Source organism: Notamacropus eugenii, chromosome 1 (genome assembly GCF_028372415.1).
Source record: "Notamacropus eugenii isolate mMacEug1 chromosome 1, mMacEug1.pri_v2, whole genome shotgun sequence".
NCBI classification, from domain to species: Eukaryota; Metazoa; Chordata; class Mammalia; order Diprotodontia; family Macropodidae; genus Notamacropus; species Notamacropus eugenii.
In genome coordinates, this window is record NC_092872.1 from 345,503,136 (window position 1) to 345,529,298 (window position 26,163).

General features: G+C 35.3%; 1 protein-coding gene across 3 annotated transcripts in view; it reads right to left on the reverse strand.

Moving 5' to 3' along the window:
• AFF4 (ALF transcription elongation factor 4) overlaps positions 1–26,163 on the reverse strand; it is a 92,617-nt gene that overhangs the window by 15,812 nt on the left and 50,642 nt on the right. For all 3 annotated transcript variants that reach the window (XM_072630031.1, XM_072630032.1, XM_072630033.1), the window contains 10 exons: positions 26,100–26,144; positions 25,231–25,317; positions 19,611–19,644; positions 18,018–18,066; positions 8,935–8,989; positions 7,659–7,696; positions 7,167–7,329; positions 5,457–6,374; positions 4,429–4,517; positions 1,731–1,965 (listed from right to left, as the gene is read on the reverse strand). In XM_072630031.1, coding sequence (XP_072486132.1) covers positions 1,731–1,965; positions 4,429–4,517; positions 5,457–6,374; positions 7,167–7,329; positions 7,659–7,696; positions 8,935–8,989; positions 18,018–18,066; positions 19,611–19,644; positions 25,231–25,317; positions 26,100–26,144 — 1,713 coding nt within the window. The remainder of the gene's footprint in view (positions 1–1,730; positions 1,966–4,428; positions 4,518–5,456; positions 6,375–7,166; positions 7,330–7,658; positions 7,697–8,934; positions 8,990–18,017; positions 18,067–19,610; positions 19,645–25,230; positions 25,318–26,099; positions 26,145–26,163) is intronic.

A 26,163-nucleotide genomic window follows, 5' to 3' on the forward strand; every position in this document is an offset into this window, starting at 1 on the left:
GGGCTGCATCTAAGATCCTACTCACTCCAGTTGAACAGTCAGAGTCACATAGCTGCTGTTCAGTTTTAGAGTACTCAGTCTTGGGTCATGACTGCTCTTTTCCCTAGATCACCACCCGTAGCAACAGGTCCCCTCCTCAGTACACGCTAACTAGAGGAGAACCCAGCTCTAAGGAATGAGTGACAGAATCACCAGGTCACACCTGTTCCTGCTCCCAGTATAGGGTTCGGAACACTCTGTGCTCGATCTGGGACTTCTTCTTGCTCTAGTACACTATGCTGGTCAATTCTGTGCTGCATCTTACTTGCTTGACCCTGTCCCTAGACCTTTGTACCTAACTCCCAACATATTTATCTGTCAGCCTAGGTTTCAACTGTACAACTTGTCAAAAGTAGCATAAGACACAGCACAGTACATCTAATGATATTCTAGAATACTAATTTGAAAGAAATTGTTACTACCTCATGGTTGTAGTTGCCTAAGGACTTTTCACCTCAAATTGCCAAGCAGACCAAAGTCCAATGTAACCACACCTATCCCGAAACCTCGAGGCCATGAATGTTCCATTTTCATTCACTGTATCTATCACTACAACTTCTAAAGCTTTATTTATGTCTGCTCCTTCATTCTGATTATCTACTGAGTATAGCCTGGTAGTTAGTTACTTAGCTACTACCTAATAGAGCCCAGCTACATTTAAAACTTACATCTACGATTAGCATTCATAAATTAGTATTTAATTCATTAATTTTGCTGCCTTACATGGAAATTCTTCCTCTCTTCAAATCTTTGCTAACTTATGGAATCTAAACTCAAAAACATTAACACCATGTTCCAGTATCCTAGGAAGTAGTTCAATTCTATTTTTTCTATTTTCTTTAAGGAGTTTCCTCAAATACCATGATAGTTTGAAGGAAGATTCATACAAAAGGTTAAAATTTTTTACTTAGTAAAATTTAATCTTCAAAAAAATTCTTTTTCAAAATGTCTTGCTTACAAATTACATGAAAGCTTTGACCGGTATCTCTTTACATTTATATTATCTTGAAGTTAATCAGTTCTGCCTCAGCTAAAAGTTTCCTTGCCTCTAACAAAGCTGAATGACTAATTAGGCTCACTTTATATATGTCACCTTATTATTCAACTTGAAATCCAAAAAAAACCTAACCCTCAAATCATATACCAAAAACTCACTCTAAACAAGTGGTACTATTTGAATTAGAGCCAGTTTTTATTTAACAGACTAACTTTTAGTCAATTAAGTGTTTTTAACCATGGGGGCTAATCTTAATCAACATGCAGTTAACCACTTACTAAACTGTTTTCATAGTCTCTCTTTTTTTAATGCTTTATTGATGACTTTTGTTTTGATATTATAACTACTTCCTGTTATCTTCCCAGCAACCTCCAACCCCCCCCCCCACACACACACACTCTCTCTCTCTCTCCCTCCTATAACAAAGAAAAACAGTTAAGCAAAATCGATAGATACAAAGTGAATCTGAAAGAATAGGCACTATTCAGATTCCTGTCTGCTGAAAGGTAATTCTCAGTTATCTGTAGTTTACTATCAAGATGATGGGTTTTGTTACTGATGATTTTTTTAAAATAAAGAATATTTTAACAAGATTTTTAAATGCCAATCAGAAAAATCTCAATCGGAAAGTTACATGGAAATCATAATTTAAAGCAACAAGCAAATATATCTTCAAAGGCCTCCAAATTCTTACCTTGGCTTCCTTGGAACCACTAAAAACTTTCCCTTCTGTCTTTTTCTGTTTGGAAGTGGAAGAACTATTTTTACCACTGCTCTCCTTGTTGCTGCTATTAGTAGATTTTAAGGAAGACGACTGGCTGACTGTTCTCTTCCTGGATCCATGCTCAGTTTTTAAGTCTTTTAGGGGAATAGGTCCAGCAGGAGAAGGCAACGGATCCTTCTCTTTCACAGCACTTTGTTTGGATGACCTGCCAAATCAAAGAAATGCAATTTAGCTCTCTAAATGGAGAAAGGAATAGTCAGAATACAGAAGACTTGCATATTTTTTATCTCTTAGTTTTCAAGGAAAATTAACCTTACTCTTAGCATTTGATGATCAGGGTTTGTTTAAGTGTGCAATAATGAAGTCACTAAAATTATAAGAATAATAATGACCAAGCTTGGCTCCAAAGAACTGTAAAGAAAATGTTCCCCCTTTCTTGTAGAAGTGGAGGACTATGTGGGTTGATATACTGTCAGCCATAGTCAATGTGTTGGTTCGTTGTGCTGAGTTTTTCCTATTTTATAAAGCTTTGTTATAAGAGATGGCTTAATGGGGAGGGATACCTTCAGATATGAAGAGGATACAAAAACAAAAGCTATTAGTAAAAAAAATTTTTTAAAAAGGCATATAATAAATTATTTCTGCCTAATGACAGATTGAGGCTCACTGGTCATCAACAAACATTTTTTTCATTAAAAAAGTTTTATTGATGCCATTTGTTTCTACATCAACATCAATTCTGAATATACTGCTTTGTCTCTCCCCTTCCCCAATGTAATTCTTTTTTGTAACAAAGAAAAACAACTAAGCAAAAATAAATAATAGCCTGACTGCATCTGACAATAAAGGCACTAATCTACCTTTGTAGTACCCCAGTTTCTTTGCCATGAGGGGGAAAGGAATTATGTATGTTTCATTATCTGTTCTCCAGATTCACTACTGATTTTGTCAAGTACTCAGAGTTTGGCTTCCTTTTTATTAATCCTTTCATTTTGACTTGTCATCTATGCATACTGTTCTGCTTATTTTAACTCCATATGAGTTAATATAAATATTCCCATGTTTCTCTGAATTCCTCATATTTGCAATTTCTTAATGTGCAAAATTTCACTACATTCCTATTACCAGAGGCAGCTAGGTGGCATAGGGGTTGGGTCTGGAATCAAGAAGACCTGAGTTCAAATTCGGCCTTAAGTGCTTAATTGCTGTGTAATCCTAAACTGCACTTAACCATTGCCTATGTCAGTTTCCTCATCCGTAAAATAGGGACAGTAATACCACTTACCTCCCAGGGTTGCTGTAAGATAAAATGAATTAATATTTGTAAAGTGTTTTGCAAACTTTAAACCATTATATAAGTGCTAGCTATTATCACTCCGCTATACCTGTTATTCAAGATATAAGACCACAGATTCATTCCCCAATGAATAGGCACTCACTTTATTTCCAATTCTTTCATATCATTACAAGTGCTCTTAATGAATATTTTCATAAACATATTGGCCATGTTCATTTTTGGCTCCTAGCAGCATGGACTTGGTAGTAGGATTTCTGGGTCCAAAAGCATGAATTCTTGTACTACTTTTTTTACATAATTCCAAATCTGTTTTCCAGAATGGTTGGACCAATGCACATCTCCATGAATAGTATATTAAGTGGATTATTGGTTTTTTCAAAAACCCATCCCTATATCATCTCAGTTTTTTTTTTGTCATCTTAAACAATTTTTAGAGTATGAGGTAAAAGCTGAGTCAATCTTCATTTCTCTTATTATTGTTCAGTTAAAGCACTTTTGCGTATTGTTCTGGAGAGTTTACAATTTTTTAGAAAAATTTTAAACCCTGTAACCCAGTATTTACCTATCAGCAAATACAGTTTTGGAAAAGTGACTTGCCCATGCTCACACAGTTAATAAGTATCCAAGGATGGTTTTGAACTCAGGTCCTCCTGATTCCAGGGACAGTAAATATAGACCTTTAATAATATTTAATATAAGAATTTTTTGCAAAGATTATCCTATTCAAAGTTTCTTTTATCTTATCTGCAATTTGTATGCAAAAAGCTTTTCTAATTTTATGTAGTCAAAAATTTTATTTGTTCTTTTATGATGATCTCTATCTCGTTTGATTAAGAATTCTCCCCCTACTCACATCTGTGAAAGGTTTCTCTCCCTTCCAGTCTCCTTGAAATAATTAAGTGGCATTTTATATTTAGGTTGCGTACATATTTGGAAACAATTTCTTCACTTTCTAATTATGAGTTTATAATCCAGGAAGAAAAGGATGGCATGTGGCTTTTATCTGCAGATTCTTATATAATGTTATTGTATTCTTTGCGTGGCCTATGGAATAGTTCTACTACAATGCAGAAAAAAAGAAATGACAGTATCTTTACCTTCATTTACTTTTCACCTATGTCAAAGACTTCAAAAAAAGTAGTAAAATTGGTATCAAAATGACAACAGGAACTAAAAATCTAGTTTCAAGTACAAAACAAAATATATTGCCTTGGAAATACACTATGGAGAAACACTGTATATTTTCCTTATATTGTAATATTTATTTACTGCCTGAATCACATGTTAGGCAGAGTCTAAAATCAGCAGTTGTATGCAATAACAAATATCGTATATTAACTACATCAATGTTCAACGTTCAGTGAGACTCACTCTCTACTGCTGGATGTCTTATGGCCTGACGAACTCTTCTCCTCAATCTTAGGTTTCTTGATTTCAGCGGCTCGGTTATCATCATCATTCTAGATGAAACAAGAACATAAAACCTTTTGGTGTTAAACTCACTCATGCTCCCTTTAATTTCAGTTTTCTAGTATCTCTGAAGTGGTTTATACTTAGAAGACATCAGCAAAAAATATACACTGGATCCCCCAAATCACGAGCTTGGTTGAGTCTTCCAAGTACAGTTCTCTAGTCTTCTAAGCTGAGGGAGCTAGGTGGCACACTGGATAGAATATCAAGTCTGAAATCAGAAGATTCACCTTCCTGAGTTCAAATCTTACCTCTGACACTTTCTAGTTTGTGTGACACTGGGCAAATCATGTAACTTTATTTGCCTCAGTTTCCTCATCTGTAAAATGAAGTGGAGAAGGAAATGGCAAACCACTCCAGTATCTGTGCCAAGAAAATGTCAAATGCGGTCATGAAGAGTCAGCCATGACTGAAAATGACTGAACGAAGCTTTCTAAGCTGCTGTAGGAGCTTAATGATCTTCCGTTTCCATTTATATGAACAAATTCAGGGCATATAGCTGAAGGCTCTTCCTGTGTTTCAAATATATTATTGATAGGATGGCAAAGCAGAAAGTTTAAAAGGTAGATGTATATATAAGTGAAAAAAGAACAGTCTCGTGAAAATTGATTTAACATTTACTGAATACTTATAAGCAAAGAAGTCCTGGGAACCTAAAAAACATGTGCTTGCAACTAATAATAACTAATAATTCCATCTACCCTTCCTTTATCTGTCCCTCCAAATATAGCACAGGCAAATATGAATGAACTTTCAGGGACAAGTCATGAATACCATGCCTAACAGCAAAGTTTGGCTCTTGGAATCTCTTTCTATTGAAACTCACAAGTTACTACATGTATCACTATAGATGTTAGCTCAGCCATTGATGCTGCATGTTAATTTTGACTATCTGAAATCGAAAAGGCTTTTCTTGTAAGTTTACAAACCTTATGTTTCCTCTTGCCTTTGGTGGAACCTTTTTCTGGGACTTGTTTCTGGGGCTCTCTTGTGTGCTTCTCAGGCACATTTTTCTTTTCTACCTTGGGGGGCTCCATTTCTTTGTAAGGCTTTCCTGGTATTCTTGACAAGAGATTCAGATCAATCTTCACAATAAGTGGATACCTGTCATCAGGATCACTAAGTGGGGAAAGGAGTTCCTTCTCTTCCATAGGAGAGAACATTCTTTGCCGAAAAAAGCTGTCCTCCTCCTCTACTGAGGAGGGTTTAACAGGAGTTCTGTTGCTCTCAGGATACTTAGGAGTTTGTGAAGAAGGAAAAAGGCCCTCACTTTCATCAGAATCAGAAGATGAAGTATCTGTTTCTATGATTTCCCTAGATTTTTGTGAAGGTTTATTTGTTGATTTATACTTCTTTTTTTCTGTTGTAGATCTAGGGGAAGATTTGGGCTCCTTCTTGATATTGGGTTTTCTTGAGCCTTTTGTGGCTGCCTTGTGTCTATTGGAGGGCATACTTGTTGTCATGTCTACAGGGGTTTCACTTTCTATTTTTAGGCCCCCTCGAGGCTCTTCTACACCTGCCTTCTCTGTTTTTTTGGGTTGTTTTTTTCCTACAGTTCTTCGCTGTGTAGTGTTATCACTCTGTGCTGGGGACTTTTGTCTCCCACGACCACTCTCTGATCCTTTTTGAATAGTTTTGGAATCTCGTCCAGGAGTAGAAGAATTGGACTCTTTAGGTCCATTTTGCTCAGCGTAGCCACTTCCTGGCCCTTGTTCCCGACCTTCCTTTTTATAACCTTGAGAAGACTGGATATTACTATCTACAGAAGAAGCTGGTGACACTTTATGTGGATTCACTTTATTCAACCAATTGTCAAGTTGCCATTTATTTGTTGGTGGTGGTTCAGGCTGTAAAAGAAGACAGTACAAATTTATTTCTCCTCTATCTTCCTAAAGAGATTAGATATAAATTAAGAGTATGATATAAATACCCAATCCCACTCAGAAATTAGTTGCCAATTTCCAGGGAGGACACTTAAATGTACACACCCCCAATCCAGGTTCTAACAATTCAGAACCGTGGTTTGGAATTGTGATAACTTTGCTAAAAAGCTGAATGCTACAATATGGCTTCTAAGTGGCCAATATTCCAATATTTTGTACTCCAAGTCCAAAAGCAATATTCTGAAAACATAGTTATTATTTAACAGCCTTAAGTAGTGGAAAATCCAAGGATAAAATTTACACACACTGGGTGACATTTCACCTGCATATTCAACAAACTTTAGTAATAAAACTATACCTACTTAGGTTTTCTTATTTCCTGCCCTAATATCCCTGAAGTCTTTAAACTCAAGTTATACAAAAATAAGCCTAAAGAAAAACTACTTTAAAAATGATTTATGATATCACCTCAAAGCAACAAGAAGATTTTAGACAAAGTAAATGAGATCAGAAACTTAGACAGCAACGAAACAGAGGAAAAGTAATTAGGTGGTTTATCAACAAAGTTCTCCCATTCCCTACACCATGCAGCTTCCCCATAAGTATGAAATGTAGGCAAGTTCAGCTTAGATGGTCAAGAAATGCACAAAATATTTCTCTTCACACCCTCACATTCAGAATCACTTTTTCCAATTAATCCTAACTCTCAACAGCTTATGAAGATCAGCTCAGAAAAAAGAACTGCCTTCACCCTACCTCAGGAGATGCACTCTGTGATGGCTCATTGGCTTCACTGTCACTGGAACTACTTTCACTCTCCGAGTCAGATCCAGAGCTGCTTTCAGATCCACTATGGCTACTGGAGTCATCCCTGGAATTATCTGCTCCTTCGCTATTGTGGTGTGAAGGTTCAGAATTACTTTAAAAAAAAAAAAAGATAAGATAAAACTTAAAACTTTATCTCAATGAATAAATTAATATGGCTGCTTTCTTAAACTAGCACAATTTTTTCTACTCTGAAAACTTCTAACCATTAACTACTTTGTAAGGTATTTTTGCCTAAAAAATATTAAACATTTTTGTGCAAAGCTATCAAGATCCAAAACTACTTCATCATAATTTATTTCCTTATAACCAAAGGTTTCTGAAGCTATTATGTCTACACACACACACACATACACACATACTAACACATATGGATTATCATATCACATCACACTTTTGCCCCAAACATACATCCATGCTTACCTTCCTGGTGTACTCCTTGGCACAGTTTTATCACAGTCCTATAATTAAAGTACAGTAAGTTCATGAATCACATTTATTACTCTACGTACTAAATGTGATCAACATCCTAAACCATAACTAAATGCATTGTCAATTTGCCTTTGCAATATTTCCCAATGCTTCCTTTCACTGAGGAATCTGTATCATACTTATCATCTTCCTGATTGGTACAGATTAAGTGTAAAAAAGGCATCTTCAAAAAGTTACTTTCATACTTTAACTTATCTATATGAATATTTTGCCATAAATGTAATAGTGTACTTTTCATGCTGAGAACTATCATAAAGAGAAGAAGCTGTGATCCACTGGTCTTAAATGAAATAAAAACAGGCATATGACAGTGAACACTTGGGCTGTTTTAACCTCTAAAATAAATGATGAATTTTAGGTTTAATAAGCATGAATTGCCATTTTTTGTTAGATGATAAAAGTGCTATCACCAACTCTTCAGGGTAGACTTGTCTCAACCTAAGAAAAAAAAAGTTACAGTAGCTCTTACCATACAGAAAACTTTAAGATAAAAGACCCAAATGTACTAATGAAGTAAAGGGATGACCAAATTATCCTAAGCTCTCCATGTTTTGGGGGGTGTTGGTGGGAAGAATAGGGAAGAAATTCCAGAAGACATTTGTCCCAATACTGCCATAACCCAAAGAATAAAAAAACAGCTAAGTCTTCAATCATAAAGCATCAAAGAGAGGCCACTATATTCTTTCCTCAAAATTCTAATTGATACATTTTCACATATTATTTTTGAGTATAACAACAAACCATGTTTTATTTTAAGACAAGCCGATCTTGTCTGGTTAACTGACAAGAAACCAGAAGTTCCCTCAGTCAAAACATAGTTAAGATTTCTTTGAAAATATGAATCTTTATTTTAACGATTAAGAATTAACTGTTATACAAGTTCTTTTAGGGCACAGAATATTTCATTTTTGTCTTTATATCTCAAGTGCCTAGCACAGTTGCCTGCCACATAGTAGGTCAAATGAGGTAATATTTGTAAAGCTCTTACAAAAGCCCCCAGTACAGAGTGGTAACACTACACAGTCAAGAGTGAGAGCAATACACAGTGCCAGGCATACAGTAGGCACTATATAAATGCTTATTTTCTGCCTTCCTCCCCATAGAAAGTGCTTAAAAAATGCTTACTAACTGATACATGGTGCTACACAGACAGTAGAAGACTACACTTCTTAGCTTTTCAGTATTTGCAACATCTTAAATTACCCACCTGTTCTCCATCACTATCTTCACTGCTGCTAAGTTTTAAATCATCTTTTAACATACTAGAGAGAGAAGTTGAAGAGATTAGCATTTTTCACAACACTCTATAATAAGCATGCCAGACGTTTAATAGCTACCAATAATACTAGAAGTAATCACTGATAAAACCAATGATGAAACCAAGTCTTACTATGGCTGGTTTGTTTCATATCTGGAGTAAAGAACTAAGAAAGAAGGAATAATTTTAACCATTTTCGTGACCACTAATTTTTTTTCTACAATTACTCATCTTAATATCAAATAAATAAAATCATTAAGAGTAATTTTTTTCTACTAACACATAAACAATATTTATAAATTCACAGACTTGGCATCTGACATAACCTTTAAGTTATTACACCCACAAATTGCAAGAATCATACACAAATGCTCATTGTAAGTCCTTCCCAAAACAATTACATATGATAAATCACACTCTAATTTCAGTCAACATTCTAATTTGTCTAACCCATTACAAAGAACAAAGACTTTTGTCCTATCCTGTAGATGAATTACATGTGATTGCAAAAATCCCTATTTAGCCAGAGTTGTGTATTCAGTAGCTGATAATTATTCTCCTGAATAGTTTAAACTTCAATATATTGCCTCAATATTTTCCTCTAACCGTAAAGACCATATGTAATCCATCAAACAGCACCTCATTCTGTGTAATTTTTGTCCACACGCTATAAGTACACTATCAAGCACCCATCCCACCTTCTTCCACGTAGTACAGCTTTTCCTACAGGTCTTATTAACGTCTACAGGGTACCAAGTACAGTACTTCTACTATTATTTACTATTATTATCTACCATTCTTCATTCCTGCTATATGACCAGCCCAACTCCTTTTCTGGTCAGACATTTATTTCCTGGAAAATATCTCTTATGTTACTTATTAAGGACAAATCATTGTTGGCAATATGCCATAGTGATATCCATGATCTCTCCATTGCAAAAATGATTTTTTGGATATCGGTATTCTGCGCTTTACAACCATATAGCAACCCTGGGGGACTGCTGGTGTTAAAAGACGGATATGTCAAGGGGTAGTCTGGAATGGTTAAAGCTCTGCAATACAGCCCATTTTATTTCTTCTGTTCAATTCTGAGCCTAGTTGATCGCCCATCTGTCCATCAGTGCTATGGAAGTGCTAGCTACTACTATTTTAGTATTTTCTTTTCCTTCAATTACATATAAACTATTACGTTAATAACAATTACTACAATTATTGTTATTTCATTTTCCTATAAGAGTTATAAGGCTTTTGAGTAGTCATGAATCTCCTGAAGGAGGAATTTTTTTAGATGATATTATCAGTGACTATTTTTCCCCATCATTTTGGTCACAAGTCTTTCAGTTTTGACAAGGCTTTCAAAATTATGTTGTATCCAAAAGAGACTTCTTCCATGGTGGTTGGTATGTGCTAGTATCTCTTCTTGACTTCATTTTCTTGTCTCATTTCTTCTTCCTTACTGAATGCTGAGAAAGTATTTTGCTTTGTGATGTGATACACTATTTGTGATTTTTCATTTCATAAGTCTATAATTATAAAGGAAAGTTGTCCATACCTGGAGTATTTTTTACAAAGGAGAGGAATTTTCTGGTTAAGGGAGTTTCTCTGGGCTTTTCTGTCCTCTCCTATTCACAATATTTTATTACACTGGATCATGCTTCTTTAGGAAATTATGATAATCAGTTCATTTCCTATTTATTGTTATCAAGAGATTGTTTCAAAAGTTCAGACTCCACTAAGTGTTTTACTCTCTTTTATTTTTTCTTTTATCTTGGCACTGGTGTTGATTTTTGGTCTAACTACTTGATGATATCACTGCATATGGACAAGTGGTTCAGAAATGACACACATCTTAAATCAATAATTTCCTACATGGTAAAATTCAATCACAATTTCACTCTTTTGTGATCATCTGTGTTCACGTCCATGTTATTGACTCTTCCTGAAAAAAAGCATTTAGTAACTCCAGGCAAGAAGCATGTAAGTAACTAGTCTTACACTCTTTTTCTTCTTTCTAAACTAAATTTCCCCATGTACTTTTCACTCTCCTCCCATATATTACACTGAAATCCTTGAGAATCCATGTCTATGTCAACAGAGGCTCTGCCAGGCAAGTGTGTAACCTCTGGGATGTTACCTAACCTCTTTAAATTTTTTAAACTGATATCCAGAGGGTGAGGTGACCTGCCCACACTAGACTCAATTTCATCTTAGGTTCTTTGCAGCTCTAAACATATACTCATACGATTTAGAGCAGTGGCTGGAGTCAGTAAAAAAATTCTGAGCCAGAACCCCTAAAATGAATATATTTACTTCTTGATAAAATGGTACCTGCACTGTGAGGAGTTTCTTCTCCATAATTCTGAAATACCATTTCTCCATACCACTGAAATCACAGGTCCAGTCCCTATCTTTATAAATTATATACATGTACTACTATACTAAGAGTGCATATAAAACACATATGAAAAGAAATTTTAAAAGGAATGAGATAAAGATGCAACAATACTTTATCCTAGAGTCAGTATGGAGCCATGGAGTTAAATGAGTACAAGAGGGACATGGTTAGATCTGCACTTAGGAAAACCACTCTGGCAGGCAGTAGTGTTGAAGATGATCAAGAGTCTAGGCAAAAAGTGATGAGGGCCTGAGTCAGGGAAGTGGTTCTCTTCTTTTTTGTCTCATGGCATCTTCAAAATATTAACTATTTGTAGGTGGTTTGCCTCAGATGACTACCTCTGTGGCCCCTTTTGATATTAAGATTCTTAAAGAATCTTTTTTAACATCTAGAATGTAAATGGTCCTTATAAAGTGACTTATGATTGTTTACTTATAAGCTACCTTTTTTTCTCCTGACTTCCATATTTTACACTTTCAACTTTATTTTCAGCTCTAGGTTTTTATTCCTTTCCCATCAGGAATATTTGAAAAAATTCCTCTATTTTACTGAAGGCCCTTTTTTTCTTTGTAGAATAACTAAATTTTCATGGATGTTATTCTTGGTTATAGACCTTTGTCTTTTGCAGCATCTAATTCCATGTTCTCTACTCCACTAAAGTGATAGCTGATAAATCTCGAGTGATCCTGATCATGGTTCTTTGATAAATCCTTCTTCTGGATGCTTGTATTATTTTTAAATTTTGCCTGATAGGTTTGTATTTTAGAAATGAGGTTTGTATTTTAGAAATGACCTTCTTGGAAGTTTACATTCTGGCGTTTCTTTCAAGAAGAGAACAATGGACTTCATTTTTCACATTGCCTTCTTGTTCTAATATGCTTGGGTAGTTTTCCTTTAACAATTAATAAAAATAACAAAGGTTTTTTTTAACAGTGTTTCTTCGAGGAGAACATGTGAGTTATCTTTCTGGTTAGCTGTAACATTCTTATATTTTCTGGTTTCATTTATAGTAAGAATATAGTAGCTATCGTAATATAGTAAAACAGTAAAAAAAAGAATATAGTAATAATATAGTAAAAAAAAATGGATATTGGGTGTTTGCCAAAGATCAAATATTTAGAGCATCACAGTGGTCTCTGCAGTTGTGAAGAATAGGGTAAGGTGATTCTAAAACTCAGGGATTCTCAAATAATTGTTTTTAATCACTCAAGTTGGCAACCATGAGAATGGCTGTCAACTCTTCTCTCTCCTTCACCACTCATAATCAATCTGTTATCAAGTCCTCTAGATTCTATCTCCAATTTTATATCTATCCCTTTCTTTTCTCTCATATATTCATGTTCCTAGTTCAGGTCTTCACAATTTCTCACCTGGACTACTGCAACAGCCTCCTACCTGGTCTCTCTGTATATCCCTCCCCAGTTTGTCCTCTCACAGCTGCCAAAGTGATATTTCTAAAGCCTAAGTCTGGTCATATTATATACTTGGCTCAGGAAGCTTCAGCAATACATCCGTAAAATAAAATATAACTTCTTCTCTTTGGTATTTAAAGTACTTCATAGTATGGCTTCAGTCTATCTTTCCAAATTGATTTCCTATTACTTTCTAATCAGGTATTTTATGTTCCAATATAACACATACTTGCAGTTCTTGGTATACAATAATGCATCTCACGCCTCCATGTCTTTACATGAGCGGTCCTACACATGTGAAATGTTCCTTCTCTTTCACCTCTAACTAACCCCAGTTGTTTCTGATCTCTCTCACTCACATTTCATTTATTTTTTGAGTCCTTGTTTATTTTTAAATCCCCTGCCTATTTACATGCAAAAACAATTTTTAACATTTGTTTTAAAACTCTTGAGTTCCAAACTCTCTACCTTCCTACCTTCCCATCCCAGCCTCATTGAGAAGGCAAGCAACTTGATATAGGTTATACATATGTACTCATGCAAAACATATGCATAACAGTCATACTATGAAAGAAAGCATAGACAAAAAACTCAAGAAAAATAAAGTTAAATTTAAACATCATCAGTTTTTACTCTGGGAATGGGTAGCATCTTTCATCCTGAGTCCTTCAGAGTTGTCTTGGCTCACTGTATTGCTGAGAATAGCTAAATCATTCATAGCTGATCATCTTATAATATTGCTGTTACTTCGTACACAGTACATGTCACTTGGCATCAGTCTATGCAAGTCTTTTCAGATTTTTCTAAGGCATCCTACTCATCATTTCTTATAGTACAATAGTATTTCATCATAATTGCATACCATAATTTGTTCAGCCATTCCCAAACTGATGGGCATCCCCTCAATTTCTAATTCTTTTACCCCTAGAAATGAGCTGCTATGAACATTTTTGTATATATAGATCCTTTTCCTTTATGACTTTTAAAAAAATTTCTTTTGAGATACAGACCTAGTAGTAGTACTGCTAGGTCAAAGGGTTTGCATAGTTTTATACCCTTTGGGCCTAGTTCCAAATTGCTCCAAAGAATGATTGAATCAGTTCACAACTCCATCAACAGAGCACTGATGTCTCATTTTTCCCACATACCCTCCAACATTTGTCATTTATCTTTTCTGTCCTATTAGCCAATCTAATAGGTATGAGGTGGTACCTCAGAACTGTTTTAATTTGCATTTTGTCAATCAATAGTGAATTAGAGTATTTTTTCATATGGCTACAGATAGCTTTGATTACTTCATATAAAAACTGACCATATCTTTTGATCATTTATCAATTGGGGAATGGCTCTTCTTTTTATAAATTTGACTAAGTTCTCTCTATGTTTGAGAAATGAAGCCATTATCACAGGGACTTGCTTCAAAATTTTTTCAGTTACTATTGCTAACTGTATTTCCCTCTATCCTAACCCCTATTTATTCTGTTCTCTTTCTTCTTTCACCCTGTCCCTCCTCTAAAGTTTTGCTTCTGACTAACCATTCCCCAATCTGCCCTCCCTCCTATTCACCTGCCACTCCCCTTTCTTTTATATCTTTCTCTTATTTTCCTGTATTGTAAGACAGATTTCTATACACAAATGAGTATGTATGTTATTCCCTCTTTGAGGCAATTTTGATGAAAGGTTCATTCATTTTCCCTTACCTTCCCCTCTCTCTCCTCCTCCACTGTAAAAGCTTTTTCTTGCCTCTTTTATGTGAGATAATTTATCCCATTCTACCTCTCACTTTCTCTTTCTCCCAGTACATTGCTCTCTCTCACCCCTTAATTTTATTTTTTTAGGTATCATCCCTTTATATTTAACTCACACCTATACCCTATACCCTCTGTCTAGATATACTCCTTCTAACTACCCTAATAAAGAAAAAGATCTTATGAGTTGCAAACATCATTTTCCCACGTAGGAAAGTAAAGAGTTTAATCCTATTAAGTCCCTTATGATTCCCCTTTCCTGTTTAACTTTTTATGCTTCTCTTGAGTCTTGCATTTGAAAGTCAAATTTTCTATTCAGCTCTGGTCTTTTCATCAAGAATGCTTGAAAGTTTCTGGTAGACTTAGAACTTCATTGCAATGCAAGGACTTAAAAAATTCCCAATGGTCTTTTAAGGCAAAATGCCTTCCACATCCAGAGAAAGAACTATGGAATTCGATCCCAGAACATAGCAGATCATTTTCCTTTGTATTATGTTTTGGTTTGTTTTATGATTTCTCCCATTCATTTTAATTCTTCTATGCAACATGACTGACTATGGTGAAAATGTATTTAATAGGAATGTATATGTAGAACCTATATAAAATTGTATGCCATCTCGGGGAAGGATGGAGGGAGGAAGGAGAGGGAAAGAGGGAAAAAAATCTAAGTTATACGGAAGTGACTGTAGAACACACACAAAAAAAAGAATGTTTGAAAGTCCTCCTTAATTTCACTGAATATTCATTTTTTCCCCTGAAAGATTATACTTAGTTTTGGTGGGTAGGTGATTCTTAGTTATAATCCTAGCTCCTTTGCCCTCCAGAATATCATTTTCTAAGCCCTCCAATCCTTTAATGCAGAAGCTGCTAAATCTTGTGTTATCCTGACTCTGGCTCCATAATACGTGAATTGTTTCTGGCTGTTTCCTGTATTTTCTCCTTGACCTAGGAACTCAGGAATTTGGTTATAATATTCCTGGCAGTTTTCATTTTGGGATCTCTTTCAGAAGATGATGAGTGGATTCTTCAATTTCTATTTTAACCCCTAGTTCTAGAATATCAGGGTAGTTTTCCTTTTTAATTTTTTGAAAGACAATATGTATGCTCTTTTTTGATGCCTAGTTTTGAGACTTGTTTTCATGATTTTCTTGCATCACTCTCATTTCTTGTCCCAATCTTCCCTCTACTTCTCTTACTTGATTTTCAAAATTCTTTTTGAGTATTTCCTGAGACCAATAGTTATTTTTCTTGGAAGCTTTGGACGCAGGAGCTTTGGCTTCGCTGTCTTTTGGGAGTATGTTTTGGTCTTCCTTATCACCATAGAAACTTTCTATAGTCAGAGTTTTTTTCTCGTATTTGCTCATTTCCTCAGCCTATTACATGATTTTTAACTGTTGTTAAAGTAAGGCTCTGCTTCCAGGGTAGAGGACGCACTATCCCAAGCTTCAGTGGTTTTGTGCAGATGTTTTCGGAGATGTTCCTAAAGACCTATAAATTTTCAGTTCTTCCAAGGTGGTATGATGTAAGGAGAGGTGTTTACTACTCTCCTGGTACGTGCTCTAGTCTGTGAACAACCAACAAGTACTCTTTTCTGTCCTGTAACTGTGGGGAGGGTCCCCCTTCCACTATGGCTCCAAGCTCTGCTATGCAGTGCTCCTCCTCAACCTGGGACCACCACCCAGGACTGAGACCCAGACCCAAGAATGAGCAAAGCAACAGAGTCCTGCCTCAGTGTTAGTAAAAAGTCCCTCTTGTAATCTCCTTCTGACCAACTGTTCAACCCCCTTACCATCAAGTGGAATGGGAACTCCAGAAGCAGGTGCCGCTGCTGATTCAATCACCTCCAAGGCCTGTTCCTTGTTTCCTGGGGCTATGCTGGTGCAGCCTGCGCTAGACTGTGTTCTACTCTCACCCAGGTGTGACAGACCCTTCCTGCTCACCTTTTAAGTTGTTTCGGTGTCTGTGAGAGGTCTGGAACCCACCACTGCTGCCAGAGATTCAGCTCCCCTAAGGCCTGCTCTTGGTTTGCTGGGGCCTGGCCTGTGTTGGCATGGCCTGCACTCCTTTCTTACCCTAGTGCAACAGACCCTTCCTGATGACTTTCCAAGTTGCCTTGGGCTGGAAAATTGTTTCACTCTGTCTTTGTGAAGTATCTGCTGCTCTAGAATTTGTTTAGAGTAATTTTTTTAAAGGTGTTTGGAGGGTTTTGTGGGAGAGCTCAGGAGAATTCCTGCCTTTACTCTGCCATCTTGACTCTGACCTCACATTTCATTTATGTTTTTGCATCCCTGTCATCTAGCACAGTTCTTCAGTTACCAGAATCCTCATTTTGTAATGTTTTCTGCTTGATAGATTATATTCCAATATCCAGTCAACTGGAAAAGAATTCTTTTTATTATGATTACTTACACTTTCCTTCACACCCAAGTGGTAAACGTGATCTGAGTTCAGGGTCTTATTCATCATGCCAACTAAAAAGTACTTCTCTGATGGTTAGTTTTGAGCATAAAAATGAGACGATTTGTCTCTGGGTATAAAAAATAAAATTATTTTCTCCTTAGCACACTATATGCTTTGGGTCCCATGACTGCTTTAAGAAAATTTCCTGGTTTCCTTATTCAAGTTCCCTAAACATTTGATATATAGCATGTTATATAATTATATTCAGCGTCTATTTCTCCATGAATGTATACCAAATGTTTTAACACTTCCTTGACTAGACTATTAAAAATCTTGCTGTTTTTATATCCCTTAACACATATGCTAAAGTGTAGTGTATATGATAGAACTCAAAGCTCTCTCTGTACATGAAGGTAATTAACAAAACCTATGATCAACACAAATGTGATTTGAGCTATTCTTCAGCATCAATGATAAATTACATTCATTTATTCATCCTCTGTTATCACGTTCAACAAATAAGCCACAGAACACATTTTTAGGCTGAGAGTAAGAGTAGAATGTATGGCCACAAAATACAGGAACATTAAAGGCACCAAATGGCTATCAAACCCATGTATTTGAGACCACTGGTACAAAAGTTCTATTTACTGAGGTAAGGGGCCATGGACTTGGGTCTACTAGATAAATACTCAAATCACATAGGAATTTCACAGGTACTATTATAATAGCACCACCTCCTCCCTCCTTTCCTTTCTCCTCTTTCTCTCTGTACCTCCCCTCCCTCCCCCTTTTCACTGCCTGACAAATAAATCACTGAGATTTAGGGATAGTATAATTGTTGTATACTGTAATACTACTGGTTGGCCTATAGGTCTTATAAGCACTGACTTCAATGCTTATTAGCATTTAAAAGACATTTTAATTTAATATTCACTATACATTCACAAATGAAATCAAGAAAAATAATTCCAGACATAAAAAGAGGACATTTCTAAATTCTGTCCCCAATTACCAAACCATACAGATTAACAAGCTCTAAGCAAAGGAACTCTAAAAATTAAGCAATTAACTTACGATTTGGACTGATGCCCATTTGAAGTTTTAGATGAAGGATTGTATCTTTCTAGAATGAAGAGAGTGCTCAAGTGAGTAACTCAGTTTGCGAAACAGTCAAACTGTAGTAACATTTACTGAGAATAGCGGAGAAGATTCAGGTATGGTACAGCTGACTTGAGGCAAACTCAGTTTTCTTATGAGAAATAATCAACTACCCTGTCTGTTGCAACAGAAGTGAATATCAACAGTAACTATGAACATCAGTTATAAGTGAGGTTAATTTGCAATATTTAACTGGTATGCCTGTAATGACTATTGAAGATGACAAAAATTAAGCTTGAATCAGAGTGTTATAGTTATGTGTTTCCATCCCCCAAAATACAAATCTCAAACTAATCAACAGTTGTACAAAGCAGAACAGTTACTCCTCATAGTCATGTATCAAGCCACAATGGAATTCATTTAGCCAAAACCTAGTCATTCACACCAATTCAATGTTTTGCTCTTGTGAGAGACAATCTCAAACTAAAAGATCAGTAACTAGAAGGCAGTTCAGTTTAGGGAACTCACTAAACTTAGAATCAGAACACCAAGGTTCAAGGCCCTATTCTTCCACTTATTAGCTTAGTGACCATGAGCAAGTCACTTCATCAGGCTGGGATTCAGTTTTCTCATTTGGAAAATGAAAGAGACCAGACTAGATGATCAAGATTCCTTCTAGTTCTGAGATTTTGTGATCCAAAATCCTCATTTATCCACCGTATCCTCAGTTGCATATTTTTACCTATTGTGCCTAGCAAATGTCATCATCATGCAATGGTTTCTTAGGGTACTTGGTCTAGGTGTGGATAAGTCTCTATTTTCCCTAAGTGCAGTTAAAAGTCTAAGGATGGAAGTGGCAACTGCTAGTGAAATTCAGAATCCTGAGAATAGTTTTGAAACTTGGGAAAAATATGGGAAAAGGCTAGGAAAAAACTAGAGATGAAAGGGGGAAGAGGGAAGTAAACTAAAACCTTCCAGGAGTTTTCCATCAAAATCTTATCTTGTTTTTATAGCCAGGAAAAGATGTTTAGAGATATAAAAAATTCATTTATGTACTTTCTGTTAAGCATAACTTGGAAATCATTTATGGGCCAGAAATTTATTATAGTATGATAGATATATTAATTTGGTCTATAGTGAACTAAGAAATTTAGCTTTAAAAGTAAAAATAATTATTCCAAATGTCTTCATATAAAGTAACTCATCATCACTAATAGATAATAAAGCAGGCATATCTTAAAGGGTACCTGCTTTGAAAAGGGAACTGGACAGGTTATTTAAGAGGAAACTTTCTAGAAGACAGTCATTCTTGATCCCTCAGAAATAAGTCATGACATCCCCAATCCATATCTCTCACACTATTCTGTAATTCCATTATCATTTAACTTGCACTATATTTTTCTGTGTACATGTCTATCACTCTTAACAATATTACAAACTTATTAAGGGAAAGCCCAGGTCTTATTTTTTTTTTCATGGATGTGTCACCAACTCCAAGCCCAATGTACTGCACAAAATACAAACTTGATATTTGTTTAATTTAAGAACCAAAGTAACAGAAATACTTACTTTGTTCTCCAGGGCCAAAATTTGACTGAGATTCCTAAAAACGGGGGAAAAAGTTAGGTTATAGTGATCTCAAGAGAAAACTGAAATATCATTTGAGAAGCTGACTTCATATCAAACTGCCTAGTTCCAGCTAACTTATTTCAGAGTATTGTTATGGTTTTTATAGCTAGATGACAAGGTAAAAAAGTTAATCATTTATACATAATTTAGCATTCTGTTCACCCATCTATTATAGATTATTAGCCAATGCAACTTCATGATCAATGATGGACTTTCCCTGTGCCAAACAGCAACCTCCAATCATTTAAACATGCTCCTCTTTACCAGTCACTAACATTCCATATTATAACACTGTTCCTCTCTTAACTCACTATCCTCAGTGGAAAATGAATGGCTTCAATTATTCTTAATATGCCTGCAACTCATAAAACCATAATTATGGGAAAAGTATGTTGGTTAAAGCATTTAGAGAATTAATTTGCTTAAACTCTCTTAGAAAGAAATGTGATTGTTGTCACCAACAAGGATTTCCCATGTTGTTCTGCATCCTGTTTATCTGTTCCCTACCAACCAAGAATGAGTTTGTATAGCTTGTATATACCAACATATAGCACAGCTTTTGTAGTGTCAAGGGTCCCCTCCAAATCCCTGTAGCTCCATAAACTCATCTCCACATAACATCATTTGAGGGATGAAGGGACAGAGTTAAGGAATACGAAAGGCAGTCAGTATCAGACATTGGCTTCCAAACTAAGGTTACCACTTCAGCATCCTAATCCAAGTAGGTTATTTTATACCTCAACTATGTCAGATAATGCATAAGTATAAATTTTCCTATAGTCAATTCTGTGGCTCTAGGTATCACATTAAATCCCCCAAATTAGCATTGCCACAAAGTCACCAGTCAAAATGCACTGCACATGCACATTCAACACAATTTAGTTACTGAAAAGCAATGCAAGATAACAACCAAAAAAGTATAATACAAAATAGAAATGGTTGGTTGTGTGCATTTCTAGCACGGAATCAACAGATTGAAAGGATAGAGATAACTTTAACTATATGAAACAAAAAAATTTTCACAAACAAAAATCAATGCAACAAAGTTTGGCAGAAAAATATATCTTTTCATCAATTAGCTCTGATAAAGATTCCATATCCAAGCCATAAGTGGTCAATGAATACAAACAAACAATGCTCAAAAGAACTGTAAACTATGGAACCATATGAAAGAATACTCCAAATCACCAAAAGAAGGGAAAGACAAATGAAAACAGTTCTGAACAACTCATACCCGGAAAATTGGCAAAAAATAACAAAAGATTACAAGCGTTAATGCTACATAGGTGGAAAGAAGACTATTTATAAAAGGCTACTCCCACCAGGATCCACAAGTACTGTGTAATGCATATTTTCAGATTTTTTGATGTATTCATCAGTTATTCTTTTTTCTTTTCTTGTCTTTAAAAAATACTATTTGTTATATGAGATGGCTCACAAAGAGCGTAATTTGTAAGTGAATATGGGGAAAGCTAAAGTGAGATTAAAAAAAATAAATAAAATTTATTTTTAAAAATAAAACTGAACAGTCTAATTTTAAGGTCCAAACTTTGTCTCTGAAAAGAACTGAGTAACTGTATTTCCTTCCCTGCTTCATTTTGGAAGTATCTATGGGAGAGAAATACTGCACATACTGACAGGCATAGCTGATATAATGACTGGTTCTATGGGATATCCCATCAATTTTAAATCTTTGTTATAAAGCTCAATAGACAGGAAGGGAAATCTTGAGAAACAAATGACACAAAAACAAAAGGTTTCAATTTTAAATAGTCTTAAATGTTTGGGTTATTCTGTTAGCTGCTTTCCTAATTATGGCTGATCTATGCTCACACTTCCAGTATACATTCAAATTGATTATAAAGAATAAGTTTTAGGACAGATTGATAAAATCTGCCAATATTCTATTTGATAACTTTTGAATCAATGTTTATTAGTGATATTACTGTAAAGTACTTTTCATTTGATACTCTGGTTTGAGCAGGATCGTATATGTTCCATAGAAGAAATTTCTTAAAGTCCTGCTTTTTTCTATTTTTGAATATAGTTTTTTTTAATTAATTTTTGTCCTTTAAATGTCTGACAGAATTTAGTAGCAAGTCCAACACCACTGCTCCTAGCAGTTTTTTCTCTAACAGTTAATTTATAGCTTATTTGCAGTATTAGTCTTGGAAAGGACCTTCAAAGCAGGTAGTCCAATTCCTTTAATTTACGGATGACAGAGTGAAGGTCTAGAAAAGTTAAGTGATTTGTCATGATCAAATAATAAAGTGGCAGAGTTAAGGATCTGAAGAAAGACCCTCTGAATATAGTGCTTTTTTCCCTGCATCCTAGACTGGGTCATTTGAGTTGTGTTTTTAAATGTTGTTTTAATTTTATATTCCTATAGGTAATAATCTATATCACTTAGATTTTCAGTAATAGTTTATAATTTTATATATTCTCCAATTATTCTAATTTTATCTCTTCTCATTATTACTTTTACAACTTTTCTCTTGATTAATTTAACTAGTTTAATCAATTTATTATATTTTCAAAAACAATTTGTTTCATTATTTCAATTTTTAAAATTTCAAATCTGTTTACTTTAAATTTTAATTTTCAAATTTTACCCTTTATTTGGGGCTTATTAGTTGATTTTCCTTTTTAGCCCAATTTTTTTATTCATTAGTCTTCTCTTTCATTAATATAAGTGTACAATGATACAAATCTGCCACTGACAACTATTTTAGCCGCAAGCAAAACATGTTATTTTACTGCCTTCATTATCTGTAATGTAATTTTTATAAGTTTTTCTCTCAGTTGGTCTTCGCTCTCAATATTTGGCAAATATTTTTTTTTAATCTAAATTGTCTTTGTTTTCACATCATCTTTTTTTCCTAATGTATTCTTCCACCCTTTAGATATCTGTCCCTTAAAGGAGAAAAAAGGAGTTCAGTAAAACTAACCAACACATCAACCAAGCTTACAGTACATGCAGTGTTTCACAATCTTTTATTACCTCACCTTTGTAAATAACAGAGTGAAGCACACTCTCTTATTTCTCTTCTTTGGGGGCAAACTTGGTCATTATCATTACATGGCATGTAGTTTCAATTTGTTTTTGTTCTTTTAAGTTCTAGATCTCATGCACACTGCTTTGTTGGTTCTGTTTGTTACAGTAACGAAAAATTTCTTAGTCTGTATGCATATAATTTTTTTGTTCATGTTCCCAAGTCAACTGGCAACTATTAAGTGCACCTACTACTAAATTCCATGCACTCTACTAAATACTGAGAATACAAAAAAAGGCAAAAAACCAAAAACTTGTCCCTTCTCTCAAGCAGTGTTATCTAATGGCAATTTCCGTTACCAAAAAACACTGGGTTATGGTCTACAAGTGAAAGTTCTTAGACTGCAGACTACAGATCCCCAATTTTTGGGAGGAAGTGCAGGTGAGCGGTAACTGAACTATAAACCAGGATGGGAAAAAAATTATACCTTTATTTTCACTAATTTTTAGTTTTCTTGCAGGTCTATGCATTCTGTTTTATGCATTTAAAATATTATTTTTAATAATAAAACATAGGTTTCACCAGACGGCCAAAGGGGTCCCATGTCTATAACAACTTGCTGCATTAATTATTTTCCTCTCCTTGTTCTTGTCTCCTGGGTTCTTTTTTCTTTACTCTCCCAGTCTTAAAAAATTTTCTAAGTATTGTCATGAGTCTCCTTTTTCATTGCCAAATTAATAGACTTCTGCTCTGACTGCCTCATTACTCATTAACTTATCAACCCCTTACAATCTTGGTCTACAGAAACTGCTAAATCCCATGGTCCTTTCTTAGTCTTCATCCCTAAGCAGTTTTTGACACTGCTAATCACCTCCTCCCTCCAGCCTGCTTTCTCCTTCATTGCCTTAAACACTGCTCTCTCTCTCTCTCAGCTTTATGACTGCTCTTCTTAATCTCCTTTGCTGGACAATCATCCATCTCTCTTGCTCCTTAAAAGCATGAGTGTACCCAAAGGCTCAATTCTGGGACTTCTTTTCTCTATTTTTTCTTTCTCATCAGTAGCCAGTATTTTTCAACTTCAGTTAACTGATTTCTAAAGTTATGTTGTGTGTGTTCCTCCTTCATTGCTGAAGAAGACCATGACATCAGAGAAATGATGACATGACTTGCACTTGACTTTGTTTTGAGTGAGGGAGGGCTGTGCAGGTCACCAGCCTCACTTCTTCTCCAGAGCCATCTGAATCCAGTGACCAGATATTCATCAAGATGACTGGAGATGACCCAGGATGAGGCAATTGGGGTTAAGTGAATTGCCCAAGGTCACACAGCTAGTGAGAGTCAGGTGTCTGAGGTGAAAGTTATGTATGTAAAGTCCTAAATCTCTCTGCTGAACTTGAATCTCTAACTGCTTGCTGGGCATCCTTTTAGAATCTCAAACTCTACATGTCAAAAATTAAACTCCTTCCTCCACCACCACCTTTTCCTTTTAAAACAACTCTTTTGTAGAGGGCAATATTCCCCCACTGCCACCCCCACGCTTATAACCTTATTACCATCCAACATCATATTTTCCTGTCCCTCATCTCTTCTCATAGTGGCTGACAGGAGGCAAAGTGGATAGGGCCCTGGGCCTAGAAGACCTGAATTCAAATTTAACCTCAGACACTAGCTGTGTAATCCTGGGAAAGTAATTTAATCTCTGTTTTCTTCAGTTTCCTCTAGTGTAAAACGGGGATCATAACAATATGCGTTATTGTGAAAATCACATAAGATAACATTTGTAAAGTGCTGAGCACAGTGCCTGGCATGTAGTAGAGGTTTAATAAATACTTTTTCCCTTCCTTTCTACAACCCATTGGTTGCCCTGATTCTAGTTATAGCTGCCAAAATAATCTTGAAAAAAATGGATCCATAGTACTCACCTGCTCAGAAACCTTCAGTACCTCTAGCTCTTCTCTGCCACGAGGATAAAATACAAAACTCCTCAGCTTAGTGCATAAATCCATGTCCAAAGCCTGGCTCTTACCCAATATCCTACTCTCGTTTCTCATCTCTCCCTGCCTAGTCTGTGCCCATTCAAACTAATGAATTTGAAATGTCAATGTATCAATATACATTTCAGAAAAGTTAATGTGTTGTATTGAATTTTGTTTATATTTTATTTCTGATGCCTCAAAGTGCTCCCAAACATTAAATTATCAGGAGAATATAGATATCTAAATAAATGTACTTGGGGCAGATAAGGCAATGTTAGCAGTGTAGAAACAATGCTTTATTTAGTAAGTATGATTTAGTACTTTAAGTTTCAGAAGAGGACAAAAAACTGGAACAGATAAAAAATGGCTACAAATCCTTCAGACTGAAGTGAAGACAAAGCATTGTCAAGGTGGAAAGACAAAGGAGATAAGATAGCCAGGTGATTACTAAGCATGCTGTACAATCATTAATGACAACTTATGAGTCCAAAACTCACTTCGGAAATTAAATGCCACATTTAAATATATGTATAACTTTACTAAGGCCATTTAGAGTTTGCTTACAGTATGAAAGTAATTTTGTTTACTCACTTTAGTTGGAAAAGGAAATTTAGAAGGTTCTGTTTTGCATGGTGTGTGAATTGCAGTTAAGGGGGGAGGCCATGAATGGGTCATCTCCTGAAATAAATTACTACAATTAGTTTACAACCCAAATATAAAAAAACAAACTATGCCAAAAGTCATATTTTATTTGCCATAACTTTTTTCATAATTGTTGCCTGTACTTGTACATGCCCAAGCTAGAAAATGCATCTAAACAGCCAACAAATATCTAAGTCTTTACTATGTGCAAAGCATATTATTACAAATATGAATAATGAAGCCCATAATTTCATACTTACAGCCTAACTGAAGAGGTCAAGCAACTCAAGATTTTAAATAAGACTAATGTATATTTATAAGTCCAATACAAAATGAGTAGTATAGGTAAAAAGTCCTCCTACAAAATGACTGTTAAGTCATTTGGCTAGTTAATGGCTAGTTAAGAAAGACATTTGCTTGCCAATTCATGAAAGAAGCCAGGTAACAGCTCTATTCTCTTTCTAGTACTAAATGACTAGGGATGTAATACCTGGTAATGAATTTATCTAGATTCCGATGTTATTCTCAACCTAAATGATTAGCAGACTTCATTAAGAACAGATCCACACCTCAAAAACATTGTTTGCTATGCCTGGTAAGTGATCATTTGTGTTAATTCCTGCTCTCAAAGCTAACTGTCAATTTGGAAGTTTCTGCTATTTGTTTTTTAAACACTGTCTTGGAAGTACTTCAAACGGAGAGTAGTTAAACCATTGAGGGAGAACAAAAATGTCAACTCTGACAAAAATTTATTACTCTGATGGATTTTAGTCAAACACACACACATTTTCATAAGCCAAAATAACCAGACAACTTACTTTAAGAATTTCATCCACACAGCTCACATCACCAGATGCAGATGCCTAAAAAAAGGTAAGACTG